Genomic DNA, 21,030 nt, shown 5'->3' with positions numbered 1-21,030 from the left:
TATAATAATTTAATATTAATATTAATAAGTACACTATGATACATTGATAGTGACTATGACCTGAAATAACTTACCGTACCTTTTGAAAAGTTGAAGACACAGTGAGTAGTTTACTGAGGTAATACGCTGCTGACAGTCCGGAAATACCTCCTCCGATTATAACTGCGGTTGACATGATTTGTATATTGTATGTAGCTCCAGGAAACGGTATTGCTAGGGTTAGAATTTATTAATTATTGACGTTAGTCACACAGCCTGGTCGGGTTATATTGTATGGTGTACTGAATTACAACGAACTGTAGTGCCTACTTAATCACCAAAAAAACATTGTGCCAAAGAACTTGAAACCTACTCAGAGTAGTACTCGCATCACTCGCATCACCTTGACTCGCATAACCGCCACCTAATGGCGAAAGGTGAAACTTGTCTTGTCGTTTTTAGCAAATTATTTTTTATTTTACCCAATTAGAAAATTTGTTACAGCACCACCGCTTGTGTCGCTAGTATCGACTTTCTGTCTGTCAAGAAGTTTAACTTCGTACTTCGTATTCCGTAGTCCGTATTGCTGAACGTCGTTTATCGTCATACTGCCACTGGTTTACGATTACGTACTTACGTGACTTAGGTTAGACTTACGTCACGTACTTACGTGACGATTACGTGACTCATAATCGTACCAGTACGTACTCATACTCGTAGTCATACCAGTGACTCGTACCCGCACGGCGGTGACTTGTCGTGATCTTGAGTATTGCCAACGGACGGACCTCCGTCGACCGATTCCGGTAACGGGCGCAAGTACACACTACATTATACCATAGATATATATATACCAACCAATTGGTATATATATATACCAATATTGGTTGGTATATATATCTATGATTATTTATACACATAGTACATGACATATAAGATTGATACGATCAGGATCAAGCATCAAGTGACCTACTCAATGACAATGTCGATGATGATTAATAATAATGTGTAATATGTGTTTCTGTGTAGATGTGGGTTTGTTTAGCCTAGAGACAACCTTAGAGTTAGATATCTATTCAACAAGTAAACCAAGTTTCAGGATGTATAGTCTATACGCTCTGATAGGCTATAGCCAGCCTAGGCCTACTTCGGCTCAAGGATAGAGAACTTCCTGTTAACTCACATCATGTTTATCGGTTGACATGAACAAAGAACACCCTCACCAGTACCCCTGTCGATTTTAAAGGGGCTACCCCCACATTTACGAAAATGACATAGGTTTCAATGGGCCCCATGTTCTCTATCCTTGAACCCCTTACTTCAGTCAACTTTTTTACTCATAAAGCCACAGCCTCACAGACACAGGCACTTGGGAAAGAGAAGGAGCCAGTCAAAACTGAAAATAATATGAACAGCTAGAGAGTGGCTATATGCCCAGCAGCCGGCATATATCTGACGGCTGCCGGGCACAATCTTCGATTTCCTAAATGGCCGGCAGTTTTCAATTTTAAGCGTTATCTCAAGTAAACAAGGGTTATGGTTAGGAACTGCCGGGCATTTAGGAAATCGAAGACCGTGCCCGGCTGCCGGGCATATAGCCACAGCGTAATATGAACGCACATTCACAAATACTGCTGAGAAGGTCTATGTCCCCCAGTGTACTGCCGGAACGTACCCTGGTACTATCTAATATGCCGGACCGTACCTCGCCTACTCCACTAACGAGTCTAGGGAGTCGCCTACGCCTACTCCCTAACCCTAACCATATCAAATAGTTACCAGGGTACGTTCCGGTATACCGGACCGTACCCAGGGTACGTTCCGGCAGTACCCTGGGGTACATAGACCCTATCATGGGGCCTTTATAATGATAATAATATATCAGACCTTGTGTTTTAAGGTGCGCGATCGCGCTCGCGCGCCATCGCGCGCCTTGATTTGCAGAGAAGTCGCGAAACGGCGCACCTAAGCATTATCCAAAACGCGACCTTTTCTTCATTTTGTTCCGTGTTTTCTTTTTCATTAACTTCATACCTTATAAACTCGAAGATAACGCAAATGGTGTAAACATCACGTGACATTGCCGGAGTCGGTATCACCCATGTTTATAACAAGACAGTCCCGAAGCGCTTAGAATGACGCAATGTGATTGGTTTGTATCTTTAGATAAAGTATTAATAGTCTACTTTGAAAAATTGAGTGTTGTTCCTTTTTGACTAAACATGCTAAATGTGTGATTCAAGTTATCCACATGTCCAAGAATTGATACCTTGTTAGATGAAAAAAAAATCACCTAAAAAATGTCAAAATTAATAGTACAAATGCAGAGCTAATTTTTAGCCCAAAATGCTGGAAATGGCATTTCATGAAGTCTAGTTTTCAAGGGTTTTCAAATTTTTTCCAGGGGGGCATGCCACCGAACACCCCTAGTTTGCCTCGTGACCTGCGGGCACTCCGATGCAAATCACACACCTCGGCGAGCCAAGGTGTGCGATTTTTCACTCGCCTGCTTTTTCCAAAACACAAGGACTGATATATAATTTTATATATTATTATCATTATATAATGGCGACACAGCACACTCGCAGCGGCGAGTGCGGGAGCGTTCGGCGTTAGTTTTTATGAAGTAAAGTTGATATACAGTGACACAACAGTGGAACTGTAATTGAGAGGTACGGTAGTATTTGTGAATGTGCGTTCATATTATTTTCAGTTTTTACTGACTGTCCCAAGTGCCTGTGCATAAAGCAGTTAGGGGATCTCTAGCATAGATATTTATTAAGAAGTTTGAGGAATCCATGGCAAGTTCTCTCAAAGGAAACACCAAGGAAATTTACTTTATCTGTGGAAAGGGTACAGTAGTTACTAGTATATGTGAAATGGTAGGCAGTCCGTTTATTGTCATGGATGCAGCCCTCGACACTAACGGTTGTCCGATTAACAATTTATAGGACGGACACCAGACTCGTCAGACAAATTATTCTCTTGGCTAGTTGCCCGAACGGACAACTAAAAAAATTCCAGTTGTGTAAAATTCCTAACATTTGGGCCAGGACGCTATCGCACGACATTTCTCACGTTATATTTTCGAAAGTCGCCGAAAAAAGCAGCCCGCGACACCCGTGGCTGTGGCTGTGCACATCGTGGCTGCGTACGTGCATGCTGGCTGGGGCGGCATTGATTGAAGTACGGGTGGGGGTGCACCGATTGTTTCAGTTGCGTGGGGCATGTTCATTACTAAATATATGTAGGGGTGTGGGCACCGCTGGTATGAGAGAGTGACAGCAAAACTCTTTCCTGGAATTGAGAAAAAAGCTGCAATCAGCACGCAAAAATAGACATTGTGTGAATTTAATTACGATTTTCCATGTATATACTGTAATATGATATGCACTGAACTAAAAATGTACCTTAATGGCTCTAGATTTCAAGTAAATTTTGGACAAACTGCACTAAAACCAAAATTCGGACAAGTGAAAATTGCTTCTTGTTGCCCGACAGGACAACCAGATCTGAAAATAAGGGTCGAGGCCTGGGATGTTTAGTCCAAGTTTCGAGTGATTGTGACAAGTGAACAGGGTAACCACTAGTCTTATTCTTAGTGCAGTGGTGAATGTAAATCTGTCCTTGATGCTAACCTTAGGATTTACCCTTTTTGCCTGTAAAAGTCACTGGTAGAATGGAACATAACACAATTTCTTTGTTTTTGTAGGTTATTAGGAAGAATACCAGTACTAACTTCTGTGATGTACATGTGGACGTCGATTAACCCCATAGCCATGCTGTGACAACGTCATGGCTGAGTTAGAAACAAATCATCTCCCTGAAGTCTGCAGGGACAAAATGTATTCAAATGATTCAAAACATAGAACTCTAAGTGTTAGTGGCACAACAGATAACATAGGTATCCGGCAACGACGTCGACTACATGCAGGACAAACTGATAACCACACTGATGACGATGAAGTAAAGTCCTCACCTACAAAAGCTGATCGGAATTTGTCATTACCAGGAAAGCAATCTGCAGCATGTGCATATTGTAAAGGTCGGTCAGATTAAAATCCAATCTATAAGTTACTAAATATAAAGTTGCAATGAAAGGGCATCAGGGTTAGAATTTTTTGCCAGGCAGCAAGCACTTGCTGTCAGAGAAAAAGGTAGGCAGCAAGTTCACTCACCAATCTTTGGTGCTTTTCCTAGGAAGTTAGGATATTGAAAGCAGGCTGCTTGTTGCCCTTAATTTCAAATCCTGAGGCGTGCATGCTGAGTTATCTATTATGATGAAATAAACCACGTCTGTCATGTTAAAAATATGACCCATCCAGAGTTTTATATAAATTTGTTTTTAAAATGTTGTCCCTTATGTTTATGCAACACAAAAACTTGTCCCATAGCCCATCAATATAGTCAGGAGTAGATAATAGGGAAGGAGTGTGACATCAATAAACATGGGAAATTCGTCATTTACTAGCCTTAAAATACCTACGATTTACTATGCGTAACTCATCCAACTTGAGCTCAAATCGTACACAGTACATTCACCTAGCATCGTGCGAAATCGTTTCCTCGTATACACAAGCAATCCGGAGATACAGACTAAAACGTACGACACAATTATCCATTCTTTGGCCATCAATCCAAGCCAATTGCCCGCCTATATTCAAACAAAGGGCAGCTACTAACGCGCTATTGCTAACTCGGCGAGGCATGTGGCTCGCTGGGAGATTAGGCATCAACGCAACACTCGGCGAGATAACCTTTGACCCGGTACACAGCTACATACCGGCATACCGGCATACCGGCATACAGCTGGCATGCACACACGCCAACCGCAATCGGCAGCAGATGGGGCTCAAATCTCCCAGCGAGCCACATTGCCCGCCGAGTTAGCAATAGCGCATTAATAGCTGCCTTTTGTTTGAATATAGGCGGGCAATCGGCTTGGATTGATGGCCAAAGAATGGATAATCGTGTCGTACGTTTTAGTCTGTATCTCCGGATTGCTGGTGTATACGAGGAAACGATTTCGCACGGTGCTAGGCGAATGTACTGTGTACGATTTGAGCTCAAGTTGGATGAGTTACGCGTAGTAAATTGTAGGTATTGTAAGGCTAGTAATGACGAATTTCCCTTGTTTATTGATGTCACACTCCTTCCCTATTATCTACTCCTGATATAGTGCATATAAATGTTTTTTTATAGCTGTTTAAAGCTGATGATATGCACTAAACTAATTGTGTTTACCAATTTTTAAGGAATTCCAACGACGAGACAAAAGTACCTATTGATAGTCAAAGCACTACAGTCAGATCCCATTGATGTTATAACCCTGAAGCAATGTGCGATCAGTAGAGGTGGGCTGATCAGTGATGAGCTAAGGGCAAAGGTTTGGCCACACTTGTTGGGTATTGAAGTTACCCAAGTGAAGTTTCTACCAGGTAAATACTTTGCCCTCTTTCTTGTCTTTTCTCGCCAGAAATACTACACACACCCACACTGGATAATTTGAGAAAACATTGAAAGCTTGTGCATTTAGCTTAATGTTATATATTCTAGTACTGTTATACATCAGAAGCCTTGAGCTTTTGTTAGAATGATGGTTGGACATCAGATTAGTCATAGTTCTAACCTTTTGTCCTAATTGGTTGTCAGTAAAATCCTAATTTAGTACAGTCTTATAAATCCTAGCAAATCATTTCTAGTATCATCCCAGCTAATATATGACGTTGTGGTAACGTTGTCACAAGTGAACAGAATGTTTCACTTACATTGTGAAAACGTGATACAACGTTGTGGCAACGTAAATTTGTAGACTCCCCTGAACGTGGCCACAACGTTGTGGAATAACGTTGTAATGTAACATTCCTGCAACCATGTGTACACGTTCAAATGAATATTAAATGTTTAATTTAATGTTCAAAGCAGCAAAGACATGAGCATGAAGGGTGACATGTACATTATTTCACTGGAACATCAGCGAATTTTATATTAGTTTAAATTGACAATGTCACTTGTAAACGGCGCATGAAATGCATAATTTTAGTTTGTAATTTTTTGCCATAGAAACTAAGTTAATATGTATTTAAAATATGTTGCAAAACTGATAGAGTTCAAAAAATAAACAGGAACACTAACAATAGCTTGACAGTTTTTATTTTTACATTTTCATATATAATAAAGGTACATTACATATCTGGTATTTAATCAGAATCATTTTTGTTGGCTAAATCTGTTTCCCGGTCCTGGCGTTTATGGTTCTGAAACCTATGGCTTGCACAGTATTAGGACAGATTAGCAAACCACCAAATTGAAAATCCCTCGGGACACACATCTGCATAGTCGAAGAGGCCAAAAAACACAAGCAACTGTCTGCTTTATGAAAACACCATCACCAGGTTGACCATATAGTTATAATTCAGATTTTGTCTGCACATTCCGATTAATCTGAGAATGTCTCCCATGTTTTGAATATAAGCTTACAGTGTTTGGTACGGTGGCAGTGTGTGATAGGTTGGACGAGTTTAAATCGAGGTTTGAATTTTGTGTCATTTTGTCAGCTGTTTGTCATTCCTTTTCTGCTTCATGTGTATTGCTATCAGTCGATTTACCACATTGCCTTTAGGTTTGACAAAATTTGTTTTCAGAGTCAAGTCTAATGAAGTACAGAGAGTACAAGCAGGTACTACTCGATGTGAATAGATCTCTGAAACGGTTTCCCCCAGGTAATCAGCTGCATTGATCTGTGCTTCCGTGGTATTCCCCTTTTAATGAAAGTAACTATATACTAGTGTTCTAAGACATGTTAGCGTTACTGTAGTCACTTGTTATTATGCCAGAAATGCAATTGAGAATTATAATGCCTCGTAAAAATACGAGAATGGGCTGGAAAACTGTTTGAAATGCTATAACTGTAAAGCCTGTGTATTGTAGGAATGGAGGAGAGTCAGCGGCTGGGGATGCAGGATGAGATGGTCAGTATCATCGTTCAGGTCCTTCACAACAACCCAGAGCTCTGCTACTACCAGGTGCCTATATATATATAGTCTTCATCAGTTGATGTTAAATGTCTCGTGTACAAATAAACTTACCTTTTCTATTATTGCACACTTCTGACTTATTGAGAACAGTTTATGGTGTTTACATGCTTTAAGGTATACTTTCCAAGTTTTAGGCAAAATTTTACCGATTTTTCATTTTCAACCTTATTCGATGGCTAACACTATGTGCCACCTCTGAACACACTCATTTCTCCATATAACGATACATGTGAACTTTCAGAGCGGTTTGATTGCCCGCGTACACGTGTAGTGAGCAGCAGCTGACGTCACTGATGACGTCAGAGACATGATACAACTAGCATTTTCATGATATTCACTAAACCAGTATCATTCACCATCAACCCTCATACAGCTGTCATCTGCCTGTGATAGTTGAAATTGCCCAACGACCCAAAATGGCGCTATTTCTCTTGTTACACACCCTGCATTTAGGCGCGCGTCTGTACATATCGTATGCGGGTTTTGCGTAAAAGTGCGATGGTAACATCGTAATTTCTCACAATTTCTCATGGTGCATAGAATATTTTACCAATTTAGTGGGTTCAGTTAGTCATGGATATGTCACAGTAAGTACTAACAGTAGATGTTTCACATACGTCACCCATTTTGCACACAGGCGGTCGATCATTGTGAAAAATAGAAAAACGCTGATTTCTCCGTTTCAATTTATGACATAGTAGCCGATGTATAAATGGATATTTCTCTGTGATCACAACTCGGAATAAATAACCATGCTCTCTAGCCAAGGCGGGGATATTCAACTTTTTAAGGCATCAGATTGTGTACCCTCTTCCACTGTGGTGATAGCAGTAATTTAAAGGGATCATTTACTCTAGGTTCTAGGGTTATTTTCAGTTAATTTAGGTTAAAATTACGCTACATAAAAAGTTTCATGGTTCAATCACTATTAGAAATATTATTAAAAAATGTATTAAAACTAACGACTACAGTTTGATTACAACGACGGTGGCGCCACTCAAAGCGCACGATCTGATGAGTTGCGCAAAACCACTTTTCAGCCAAGGGTGTTTCTTATTTATTAATTTAAAAGCAAAAGGATTGTAATATCTTATAAACAACATATAGTTTTAGTTATAATATGGATAAATTTGCCTTAAAATGAATATCGTTCGGTTAAATAGCATTTAGGTATAAATATAATTGCACTTTTGTGATTAGCCCTCGGTCTGTAACGTGCAAAATAAATTGTCAAATACGCAACTTTTTCGGGGTGGCAACACGGTCGCGGGTGTCATGGCGTCGTTCAAATTTTGTAGCGTTGATGTGTAATTAATTATAACAATTAAATTAGGTATCTGGTAACAAATACGTGTGAGTATAGACGATTTGTTATACAGTGAGTACAGTTGTATGCAGTAAAATCCTAGAGTCTACTATCCCTTTAACAATTTTCACCATCGCTACATTATGCAAATATGTCACTAATAATGATTTAAAATAGTGCAAATTTTATGTAAGTTTGAAAAACTGATTTTCATAGCTGCCTAAAAATGTGTTGGATATTAAAAAATTTCTTGTGCTTATATGTTGTGCTTATATTTAGGGTTACCACGACATTGCGGTCACATTCCTTCTAGTTACGGGACAGAGTCTAGCCTATCAAATTCTAGAAAAGCTTTCTAATGAGCATTTAAAGTAAGTTATTTTTGTTTTTACTTCCATTCTCATGCTGTGTAGTTATAAATGTTTGTATATAATGCAAAGGGGAACATAAAACTTAAAATAAGCATAGCTCTTTTGGGTGATGCCTGAATGCCATGGAGACAATTTGGAATAACTAGGTAACAATGATTTATTCACCAATTTTTAAGTTTTGGTCTCAAAAGCAGTAAGCTAGATGTTGCAGATTTGCATAGTAACGAAATGTTTGTCATTCTAGGGACTTCATGTATAAGACAATGGAGAAAACGACCACTATTCTAGATTATATGCTTCCACTTATTGGCAAATCTAGTCCAGAACTCCGACAGTTCATGGAAAGGTAAAACTTTATACAAGTGTGTTAAGAACAACTGTAGCATGTTACTACAGTATATTGATAGCATCAGAATTGGTAGAGAAAAACATGAGACAATTAAGAGCATATTAATAAAGTGAGATAGTGACCGAGCTAACAATACAGCGAGTGACACTGGGCAGCCCTTATTGTTTCATTATGTAGAGTAATATAGAGGTGCATATAATATGTTTTTGTTTTGTTTGTAGGTCTGGTGTAGGAACGATATTCTGCCTGAGTTGGTTAATTACATGGTTTGGTCATGTATTGCCAGACTTCAAGCATGTTGTGCGACTGTATGACTTTTTCATAGCATGTCATCCATTTATGCCTATCTACTTGGCAACTGCAGTGAGTCTTTTATTACCTTTATGATTTTTAGCTCATCTGACATAGTCAGATGCAGCATGTAGAATCGCATGATCGTCCGTTCGTCTGTCCGTCCGTGCGAGCGTCCGTCCGTCAACAGTTGGGCACAAATCTAAACGGCTCGACGTACAGTCACGATATTCGAGACGTGGGGGGGGGGTAATCCGAAAACGAGTTGGGATGTCGAAGCTGGTGGTCAAAGGTCAAGAGGTGTAAAAGAAGGGGGAACATTCACTCCTTAACTTAAGGTATAGGGAGGAAATGCAGAATTGCGGCACAAATCTAAACGGCTCGACCTAGGCTCATGATAGTCGGTCTATAGCATCATGGTAGGAAAAGCCATCACTGTGCTGAAATTGGAGGTCACAGGTCAAAGGTCAATGGGCACAGGGCAGATTTGAGACATTTTTCTGAGGACATGGTCTGCTGAGGAGCGATTGAAAAACTTTTTGTTTCAGCGTGACTTAGCATTTTATAGCTCATCTGAATAGTCAGATGCAGCTTGTAGAATCGCATGATCGTCCGTGCGTCCGTCCGTCCGTCGTCGCGTCTCCGGGCGTCACAGTTGGGCACAAATCTTAACCGCTCGACGTACGGTCACGATATTCGGGAAGTGGGGGGGTAATCCGAAAACGAGTTGGGATGTCGAAGCTGGGGGTCAAAGGTCAAAGGTCAAGAGGTGTAAAAGAAGGGGAACATTCACTCCTTAACTTAAGGTATAGGAGGAAATGCAGAATTGGCGGCACAAATCTAAACAGCTCGACCTAGGCTCGTGATAGTCGGTGTATAGCATCATGGTAGGAAAAGCCATCACTGTGCCGAAATTGGAGGTCCCAGGTCAAAGGTCAATGGGCACAGGGCAGATTTTAGACATTTTCTGAGGACATGGTCTGACGAACGATTGAAAAACTTTTTTGTTTCAGCGGTGACCTAGCATTTTTATGGCTTTATTGAAAGGACCATGAAATGTCCTCCCTTCTGCTGACATGCGAAGAGTAAGTGTCGGATAACCTTTTGACCCTCAAGAGGAGGGTTAAACATGGATTTGTTGACTGTTAAACAAAGGAGTGAACTGCTTTTGCTATTAGAGCCCCCCCCCCACCCTCCCTTCCCCCTCCCCACCCCCTCCCCCGCCCCTTCCCCCACCTTCCCCCACCTAATCCCCCACCCTCCCCCTACCCTCCATCTGCGATAGTGGGCGTGTCCAAACATTGATGTGTACGCAACTGCGTGTCTGCATATCTGCGCTAACAAATGTGGTACTAGGCACGACTGAAATTTTACGTTTATAAACGTAGCAACAGACCTCAGATGAGCCAGACGCTCTGCGCTCTTGTTATGGCTTTATTGAAAAGGACCATGAAATGTACCTTCTGCTGACATGCGAAGAGTAAGTGTCGGATAACTTTTGACCCTCAGAGAGGAGGGTTAAACATGGATTGTTGACTGTCTGTTAGAAAAGATTTGACTGCCGGTTTGGCTAGTAGAATCTATACATGCCTGAATGTAAGAGGCTACAATGTCACAGTGAAATTTCAAAAGCTAAATTTGGTTGAAGAAGGTTTATGCTCCTTAAATCGTATAATTTATATGGCATTCTGTACTGTCAGTATGTTACATGTAACGTAGGCCACTGCAGTGGCCACTGCCAGTGCATGTGGTGGTGGTACTGTGTAGTTTTTGCCTGCGTTAATTGGTTACAGGTGGCAGCTCTCTATTGCAGCCTGTAGGCTTGCGTAGGTAAATGGATGAGTGCTTACCTATTCTGTCTTGCAAATAGTTGTTGCTACAACGTACGATGGGAGCTTCTATCTTTAATTGAGACACTTAAACGTACGCGCCATCTCGTGGCAACTTTCATAACGATCCAACGAACATTCTTTTGAGAAGGTTCCTGATACCATCCCTGTGCATTCCACTGTTTCGGCGTGTATGTGAACACATTTGGGACTAACAGGGTTTACTAGAATCCCACCACTCCACCACAGAGTCACCGCAGTAGACGTTAGATGAGCGCTGTTGCTCCGCGGCACTTGTTAATTCCAGTAAAGACAATGTTACTTGTAGAGTATTTTATGTCACATTACATTATGTTATGTAATCTTAAACATGTGTACCAAATAATTCTGTAGTCAGGTTCTATGTAACGATAGCCATGTATCTTTGCAAATAACGTAGTTTTGTCATGATGTGGTGGGTAACAGCATAGACTGAAGTGCCACACGCGCATATCATGCCATTGCCTTCTGTGATCATCTCATATTCTATTCTTCTGGCTGCAGATAGTGCTACACCGTGAGTCTGAGATCCTGGAGTGTGAGTGTGACATGGCCATGGTCCATCATTTCCTGTCAAAGATTCCTGCTGACGCGCATTTGAACGACTCATCACCATCGCTGGAGACCTTTTCATATCTTATCCCCCAACAGATCTGGAGCCAGAAGTGATACTATACAGAAAAAAGTACGTAGTACACTTTCACAGTAGGCATGCGACTGCTAGGGCTGCTATGTCTGAGGGAATGTTTGGGAACTCTTAAAGTCTATATTAAGCAGATCCATTGTTTGTTTTTAAAACAGGAACAATGTAGCTAAGGTGTAATAAATAAGTAAAATAATTAATTACTTGTTAGTGGTTTAACAGTTATTGAGTTATTGTGTGTACGATTAAATACTATTACCTGTAGCTTTAAGTATTATGCAATTGACCTTTGCGTATTCATGACTTGTAGCCTTTAATGAATTTATCTGTCTACTATTTAAACGTAAAATTTAGTAGGTACCATTATTGCACAATACAATGAAGACTAACTAACTATACTCCATGTAAGGTGTGCAGCGCGGTTGTTTTTTTTCAATTATTTATTCGTACATTTCTCTGTGGCGAATGTCTATGCAGACAACTATATTATTATTATTTTTATTAGTATTATTAAATCTTTATTGCATATTTTTCAAATACGCAAAATATACTAAATTCATACATATACATATAAAAAATATGAAAAATACATGTACTAAATGCAGCGCTTCTTCATAGATAAAAAAAATCTGATGGATGAATGGTGTATAGAGCTGTTAAAAATATTGCGACGCTAGCTTGTGAATTATTCTCCCGAGAGATGGCAGGCCGATGGCATATTTGACTATGGAATGATACGTTTGAGTTTAATGCTTAGGGCCTACAGATTACAGTCAAGGTTAATTTATTATCTGTTTGCATTTACAACCTAATCAATAATATTTATTTTGAATTTGTTTGATTTCAATTTCAGCTGAATCAATTGAAGTGCTCAAATATTAATGCAGTCTGTTAATGTAATTAATTGCAGTTTGGAACTAATGAATGAAGAGAACAAGGAGGTTGTGGCGAAGACGTAATATAGGACCAAGCTTGTCCATAACGCCCAGGTTTATTAGTAAGAGAGGAGCTGCCATTTGCGGCACTCTCGGCTAGGCTGTTGGTGTAGTGCCTGATGTCGTCTACCATTATGGAGTGCGCTGGTATTGATAGATGTAAACACAAGAATGGTGTAATACAGTCTAAAAATAATAAGTGATGATCAATGCTGTACAGAAGCTGGCTCAGTACTGGACTCTATTAATAACCTCCATTTGCAGGTGTAATTAGAGCCAGAGATTTAAGTTAGCATTGTTAGAAGCTAGTCAGTGATATTAAAGGCAGTGATGGAAAATGATTTTTACTTCATGTATTTAAAATCAAGCTGGTATTGATTTTGCTCATGCTAAAATATCGTTTGAAGCATGAGAATCTTTTCTCTGCAATGTAATAAATTTCGAGCTGTTAACTAAGCACCATCATCTACATGTTGCGTGTTAATGCAAAATATCCATGGAGTCTGGAAACAGCGCCATTAGCTGAAAGCTCTTGTGGCTTTTGAAGTAATTCACAGAAACTAATGCTTTGCTGTACCTGTAGTATTTTAAAATGTAAAAACGTTTTGCGAACCATGTTAACATGAATTGGAAGATCTGAATCTTAAAAGCGTAATAGGAATACCTCATGGTTCTCTCTACTTTTATTTACAGACAACTGTGATAGATAGGCAGGGTTACATTTTCTATGTTGAAGAATTGTCTGGTTTACCTAATAATGAATGACCATTAAATGTACCTGACACTGTATTAGGCACTGTCTTTATTGTGATCATGTCATCATACTATCAACATCCATATCTACTCAATATTGAATTAATCACTATTTACAATTTATCTAGATTCTTTCATTGCTTGACTGTAGCCTACAATGTAGAAACATTGTTTATATTGTAGCTGCAATTTGTATACATTGTAATATTTATATATATAAAAAATGCACCCATTTGTCAGTGCATTAAAGCATAGTGGCCTACCACAAATCTAGCTATAGTTGCGTCGGTATTCAGAATTCCAATGCATTGATGTGCCGCTATCTGAAATAATACCTTTAAGTTTAAACTAAAGGTTAATGCTGAAGGCTTAAATGTATGCAATGTTTCCATTAGCGTACTGTAGATCATTGTTAGGCGCACTCCCGCAATTGTGGCACAACTCACTGCAGTTTCACCTACATGCACACTCGTATGCGAGGTAAATAACCATAGTGTTGCCATGTATCATCTTTAGTACAAAGTGCTATTTAATGGTCAAAGCGGCAGATTGGTGACATTTCAAGTCATTACACGATAGTTCCAGTAAGAAACTTCTTGTAGGAGTGGTCTAGATTTTATATGCTATTATTGATCGATCTCCGTTCTTAGTGGACTAACAGCTAGTTTAAATTTACTGCCGATCTAAAGATCAGGTGTCTAAAGGCTGGCGCACACCAGAGCCGATTTATCACGCGATTTGATAGGCCCGATAAAAATCAGCCGATATCGGTAGGTGTCGAATTTGTAGACGATATTTACTTACGATTATTTTTATCGCGGTGATCGTTCCAAATCAAACATGTTTGATTTTGAACGCGATTATTTGAAGGCGATTTTTTAACAGCCAATAGCTGAATGTGCCGTGTCACATGAATATTCAAAATGGTGCCTACCATCAACAAAATAACAAATTTTATCCTAGGTGTGCGGGTGTTTATCGGAGGGCGACGGCGCTGAGCCGATTTTACAAACGATGAAGAGATTTTTTTAATCGCGACGATTTCGGGTAGGTGTGGCGGCCGGCGCACTACCTAAAATATTTTCCCCGAAATCGGTCCAATTAAAAAATCTCTTCATCGTTTGTTAAAATCGGCTCAGCGCGATGCCTTCCAATAAACACCCGCACACCTACGATAAAATGGTTATTTTGTAAATGGTAGGCGCGCCATTTTGAATGTCATGTGACACGGGCACGATTCCAGCTATTGGCTGTTCAAAAATCGCTTCAAAATAATCGCGGTTCAAAATCAAACACCGTCTACAAATGAATGCGCAACACCTACCCGATATCGGCTGATTTTTATCGTGCCTATCAAATCGCGTGATAAATCGGCTGGTGTGCGCCGGCCTTAAGTACCCTTTCGTGTGCGATGGTGCTAAATACTGCATTGGTCCTATTTGAATCATGTTTGAATAAGAAAGGTCGAATTAACCATTTATGAAATGCCAATTGTCTTTGCCATGTTAATGTATGCAGGGATCCTGAAAATTGATCACTAGTAGTAGACCCCACAATTTCTTATCGATTTCTTACCACTTAGAGGAAAGAAGAGAGCGGCGGGAAAGGTTAAGGAGGGTGAAGGTAAGGGAGAAGGCAATTCTCCATGATTTTGAGGGATCAAGGTGGGCAATTTTATTTGATAATTTCTCTCGTTAAAGAAAGAATAGGTCTGATGATATATATTTTTATATTTTCCTACCCACTAAGAAAACTCCCCAGTATCATCAAACTGTAAATCCCCGCTCACAAACCTGTCATATATATATAAAGCTGTAGTGGCTGCTGCAGGAAACGAAAAAGATACCTCGTGCACGACAGCTAAGGTGCGCAGATGCAGGGTCTGATCATTAATTAAAAAACAACACTAGTTGACTAACGCTATAATTTCCTTATAAATTCATAATTGCATGCTGGTCTGTCAACCCTAAAGATAGTTCTATTCATTCGCGGTGTGTCGCGTGCTGTATATTTAAATATATAGTAGTGTTCGGTGCGTGTGTGAGTGCTTGCTCCATCTCCCTTCATTTCTCCCTCCTCGTCGCCCTCTTCTTACCCACCCCGTTTTTCCACATCCTCTACTTCTTCCCTCCTTTACTTCTTCTTTTCCCTTTATCTTTTCCCTTTATCTTTTCCCTCTTCCTATACGCACCTCCTTATCCCTTCAACTCCTCTCCTCCTCCACCTCTACCTTCTCCCTCCCCCATACCTCGCTCCTCTCCCTTCAACCATTCTCCCAACTATACGTTCTTCATCCTACACCACCGAGCTAGCGCGTGCTTGCGTGCCTGTGTGTACTCACTCCTTCCTCGCTCTTTTGCCCCCCTAATCATAACACCATAAGCCATATATATATATATATATAATATATATATATATATATATATATATATATATATATCAGAAGTAGATATAGGGAACTGATAGATTTCCTATTATCTACTTCTGATATATATACATGAGAAAGAACGAGAAAGAGATAGAGAGAGTTATACGGATAGATAGATAGTAGGGAAAGAGTTGTTATATATGTTATATATATATATATATATAATATATATATGTGTTTGTGTGTGTGTGTGTGTGTGTGTGTGTGTGTGTGTGTGTGTAGGCGTGCGTGCGTGCGTGTGTGTGCCTAGCTGTGCGTGTGTGTGTGTGTTGCGGAAGATTGTTTTGAACATCATTTGTCTTAATTCAATTCAAGTCAAAAATTTTCGTCAATTCAGTCAAGTCAAGTCAAAAATTGTCTTAATGATATCGATCGTTTAAAAAACTGTAGGGTTAATTTTAGCATGTCGATAATAGGTTTCAGAAATGAAATGACACAACGATTGTATTACATGCTATAGTATCAGGAGCTAGTATAGACAGTGTACATGGTCTATAGTATATAGCATATATACTATATATTTATAATACATATATAATATATATTAGTTGAACTACGCAAGATATGTGGCATACAAACTAGCTGGGCTGTAGCTAGCGGGGGTGGAGGCGGTTGCCCCTCGCCGTAAGGAAATTTCGATGCTGTTATATGGTCAATTGCGAGTTGTCCGCCACCTGCCCAGAAAACAACCTCCCCGTGGGTTTGCCCCCCCCCGCCCCCAGGTGAAAAATTCGCTCCTGGCAAAGATTCTATGATGCCCACACATCGTGCAGTATCCTAGTAATTTTAATATTATTCAGTCAATAGCATCAGGGACGATTCCAGAAATAGTGAAAGAGAGATCCGGTAAACGAGGACCGGAATGAAGTTAGAGTGCTAGTACTCAATATATTTGTTTTAGAGATATACAGTTGCAACTTGCAATGACATGGGTTCTAATTATATTTTCTATTTTGAAGTAGTTGAGAAAGATATCTGCAACATACAAAACAGCTCAGGCCCCAGGCTTCCGAAATAGGGATCCTAGGTTGAGACTCATCCCAGATTCGTCCCTGGACATAAATGACCGATAATAAGATGGCGATAAAAAACCGTTTTTCGCCTACTTTTCCGGTTGCACTTGCCCTTATATGCGATAACAAACCTGCTACGATCAGGGCCAAACCCGTGACAAGTGCAAACACATTCAGGTACAAAAGTGTTTGAACCTGTTGGCATGGTTCACCTCTCGTATCGACGTACGTCATTCTACATCATTCCCCGCATTTCCATGCACCTACACCTGTCACCCTCCTATTTTAAATGATCGCATAGATTTGATTTAGAGTGAATTACCGGATACGGAAACCCGTTCCGTTAGCATCCGCGAACGTATGCATAGACATATGTTCATGCATCTGTATCCCGAAAACCCTGAAGGATCCTGAAGGGTATATGAGTGCGTTCTGCCCCGTTCACCTATAAATAACCCGCCTTGACGCGCGCGCCTCCAAAGCAAACATGCTGAATGGTAGTGCGGCCCGGCGAGCATCCGTAGTAAGTTGGGCTACTATATATATATATATGTGTGTATATATTTACACACACACATACACGTATTTCTTCTCGCGCTGTTCCGTGGGGAATCATTTGCCGTACCGCAGTCAGTGTAGTTGCGTGAGTTTATCACGACTGTGTGTCTGTGCGGTGATAGGGTGACGTGTCTGTAAATGATCGGCGCTGGGTGAATTCACGAGTCATCGCCATGAAGGGCACGCCAAACTCTGAGGTATAATGCATGAGTCAACAACGCACACACACGTTACTAAAGTAGACGATATAGATATAACGCACGGTAAACATTCGATAGTAGGAAGATTACACTTTCTTATATAATATATAGTGTCGTGGAACGTTCACAATAGATATTTTAAAATTGCTTGAACTTGCATGCGATTCGTTTTTATGAATTCCGTATACTGATATGTGCACATGCACGCACGCACGCACGCACGCACGCACGCACGCACATTCTATGTAACGATAGCCATGTATCTTTGCAAATAACATAGTTTTGTCATGATGTGGTGGGTAACAGCATAGACTGAAGTGCCACACGCGCATATCATGCCATTGCCTTCTGTGATCATCTCATATTCTACTTCTTCTGGCTGCAGATAGTGCTACACCGTGAGTCTGAGATCCTGGAGTGTGAGTGTGACATGGCCATGGTCCATCACCTCCTGTCAAAGATTCCTGCTGACCTGCCATTTGAACGACTCATCACCATCGCTGGAGACCTTTTCATATCTTATCCCCCAACAGATCTGGAGCCAGAAGTGATACTATACAGAAAAAAGTACGTAGTACACTTTCACGTAGGCATGCGACTGCTAGGGCTACTATGTCTGAGGGAATGTTTGGGAACTCTCTAAGTCTAATATTAAGCAGATCCATTGTTTGTTTTTAAAACAGGAACAATGTAGCTAAGGTGTAATAAATAAGTAAAATAATTAATTACTTGTTAGTGGTTTAACAGTTATTGAGTTATTGTGTGTACGTAGTATTGTGTGTACTATTACCTGTAGCTTTAAGTATTATGCAATTGACCTTTGCGTATTCATGACTTGTAGCCTTTAATGAATTTATCTGTCTACTATTTAAACGTAAAATTTAGTAGGTACCATTATTGCACAATACAATGAAGACTAACTAACTATACTCCCATGTAAGGTGTGCAGCGCGGTTGTTTTTTTCAATTATTTATTCGTACATTTCTCTGTGGCGAATGTCTATGCAGACAACTATATTATTATTATTTTTATTAGTATTATTATTAAATCTTTATTGCATATTTTTCAAATACGCAAAATATACTAAATTCATACATATACATATAAAAAATATGAAAAATACATGTACTAAATGCAGCCTTCTTCATAGAGAAAAAATCTGATGGATGAATGGTGTATAGAGCTGTTAAAATATTGCGACGCTAGCTTGTGAATTATTTCTCCCGAGAGATGGCAGGCCGATGGCATATTTGACTATGGAATGATACGTTTGAGTTTAATGCTTAGGGCCTACAGATTACAGTCAAGGTTAATTTATTATCTGTTTGCATTTACAACCTAATCAATAATATTTATTTTGAATTTGTTTGATTTCAATTTCAGCTGAATCAATTGAAGTGCTCAAATATTAATGCAGTCTGTTAATGTAATTAATTGCAGTTTGGAACTAAAGAATGAAGAGAACAAGGAGGTTGTGCGAAGACGTAATATAGGACCAAGCTTGTCCATAACGCCCAGGTTTATTAGTAAGAGAGGAGCTGCCATTTGGGCACTCTCGGCAGCTGTTGGTGTATGTGCCTATGTTGTCTACCATTATGGAGTGCGCTGGTATTGATAGATGTAAACACAAGAATGGTGTAATACAGTCTAAAAATAATAAGTGATGATCAATGCTGTACAGAACTGGCTCAGTACTGGACTCTATTAATAACCTCATTTGCAGGTGTAATTAGAGCCAGAGATTTAAGTTAGCATTGTTAGAAGCTAGTCAGTGATATTAAAGCAGTGATGGAAAATGATTTTACTTCATGTATTTAAAATCAAGCTGGTATTGATTTTGCTCATGTAAAATATCGTTTGAAGCATGAGAATCTTTTCTCTGCAATGTAATAAATTTCGAGCTGTTAACTAAGCACCATCATCTTACATGTCTGGTTTAATGCAAAATATCCATGGAGTCTGTGAAACAGGCCATTAGCTGAAAGCTCTTGTGCTTTTGAAGTAATTCACAGAAACCTAATGCTTTGCTGTACCTGTAGTATTTTAAAATGTAAAAACGTTTTGCGAAACCATGTTAACATTGAATTGGAAGATCTGAATCTTAAAACGTAATAGGAATACCTCATGGTTCTCTTACTTTTATTTACAGACAACTGTGATAGATAGGCAGGGTTACATTTTCTATGTTGAAGAATTGTCTGGTTTACCTAATAATGAATGACCATTAAATGTACCTGACACTGTATGTAGGCACTGTCTTTATTGTGATCATGTCATCAACTATCAACATCCATATCTACTCAATATTGAATTAAATCACTATTTACAATTTATCTAGATTCTTTCATGCTTGACTGTAGCCTACAATGTAGAAACATTGTTTATTGTACGTGCAATTTGTATACATTGTAATATTTATATATATAAAAAATGCACCCATTTGTCAGTGCATTAACAATAGTAGGCCTACCACAAATCTAGCTATAGTTGGTCGGTATTCAGAATTCCAATGCATTGATGTGCGCTATCTGAAATAATACCTTTAAGTTAAAACTAAAGGTTAATGCTGAAGCTTAAATGTATGCAATGTTTCCATTAGCGTACTGTAGTATCATTGTAGCGCACTCCCGCAATTGTGGCACAACTCACTGCAGTTTCACCTACATGCACAACTCGTATGCGAGGTAAATAACCATAGTGTTTGCCATGTATCATCTTTAGTACCAAAGTGCTATTTAATGGTCAAAGGGCAGATTGGTGACATTTCAAGTCATTACACGATAGTTCCAGTAAGAAACTTCTTGTAGGAGTGGTCTAGATTTTATATGCTATTATTGATCGATCTCCGTTCTTAGTGGACTAACAGCTAGTTTAAATTTACTGCCGATCTAAAGATCAGGTGTCTAAAGGTTGGCGCACACCAGCCGATTTATCACGCGATTTGATAGGCCCGATAAAAATCAGCCGATATCGGGTAGGTGTCGATTTGTAGACGATTTTACTTACGATTATTTTTATCGGGTGATCGTTCCAAATCAAACATGTTTGATTTTGAACCGATTATTTTGAAGCGATTTTTTGAACAGCCAATAGCTGAATGTGCCCGTGTCACATGAAATTCAAAATGGTGCCTACCATCAACAAAATAACAAATTTTATCCTAGGTGTGCGGGTGTTTATCGGAGGGCGACGCGCTGAGCCGATTTTACAAACGATGAAGAGATTTTTTAATCGGACCGATTTCGGGGTAGGTGTGCGGCCGGCGCACACCTAAAAATATTTTCCCCGAAATCGGTCC

At 39.6% G+C, this 21,030-nt stretch overlaps 3 protein-coding genes across 5 annotated transcripts in view; 2 read left to right on the top strand and 1 right to left on the bottom strand.

Annotated features, from left to right (window-relative positions):
- Positions 1–425, bottom strand: part of LOC106813643 (protoporphyrinogen oxidase-like) — a 13,041-nt gene extending 12,616 nt beyond the window's left edge. Inside the window, exons 1-2 of one of the 2 annotated variants that reach the window (XM_014817835.1) lie at positions 276–425; positions 80–191 (exon numbers count right to left, since the gene is read on the bottom strand). In XM_014817835.1, the coding sequence (XP_014673321.1) occupies positions 80–175 (96 nt within the window). In that variant the 5' untranslated portion in view covers positions 176–191; positions 276–425. Of the gene's footprint in view, positions 1–74; positions 192–275 lie in introns of those variants that run through there. The other variant, XM_014817836.1, reaches the window with a different exon arrangement.
- Positions 426–532: 107 nt separating this feature from the next.
- Positions 533–20,065, top strand: LOC106813639 (TBC1 domain family member 20-like). Its single transcript, XM_014817831.1, has 10 exons — positions 533–785; positions 3,692–4,024; positions 5,235–5,417; positions 6,624–6,701; positions 6,910–7,004; positions 8,602–8,693; positions 8,938–9,039; positions 9,264–9,405; positions 18,117–18,298; positions 19,173–20,065. The coding sequence occupies exons 2-10, from the start codon at positions 3,775–3,777 to the stop codon at positions 19,345–19,347; spliced, it is 1,299 nt and encodes a 432-aa protein (XP_014673317.1). The 5' UTR covers positions 533–785; positions 3,692–3,774; the 3' UTR covers positions 19,348–20,065.
- The window catches only part of LOC106813638 (kelch-like protein 1), a 35,049-nt gene continuing 31,616 nt past the window's right edge, over positions 17,598–21,030 (top strand). For both annotated transcript variants that reach the window (XM_014817830.1, XM_014817829.1), the window contains exon 1: positions 17,598–17,728. The gene's annotated coding sequence lies outside the window, so the exon portion shown is untranslated. The remainder of the gene's footprint in view (positions 17,729–21,030) is intronic.

This window comes from Priapulus caudatus, unplaced genomic scaffold (genome assembly GCF_000485595.1).
Source record: "Priapulus caudatus unplaced genomic scaffold, Priapulus_caudatus-5.0.1 Scaffold803, whole genome shotgun sequence".
Classification (NCBI taxonomy): Eukaryota; Metazoa; Priapulida; class Priapulimorpha; order Priapulimorphida; family Priapulidae; genus Priapulus; species Priapulus caudatus.
Note: the sequence above shows the minus strand (reverse complement) of the source record. Positions and strands in the feature narration are given on the sequence as shown.

Excerpts from the sequence above, each read along its gene's own strand:
- LOC106813639 (XM_014817831.1), top strand. The coding sequence starts at position 3,775 with ATGGCTGAGTTAGAAACAAATCATCTCCCTGAAGTCTGCAGGGACAAA. Across the intron at positions 5,418-6,623 it reads CCAAGTGAAGTTTCTACCAG|AGTCAAGTCTAATGAAGTAC; the intron begins GTAAATACTTTG and ends ATTTGTTTTCAG. Across the intron at positions 9,406-18,116 it reads CTATCTACTTGGCAACTGCA|ATAGTGCTACACCGTGAGTC; the intron begins GTGAGTCTTTTA and ends TTCTGGCTGCAG.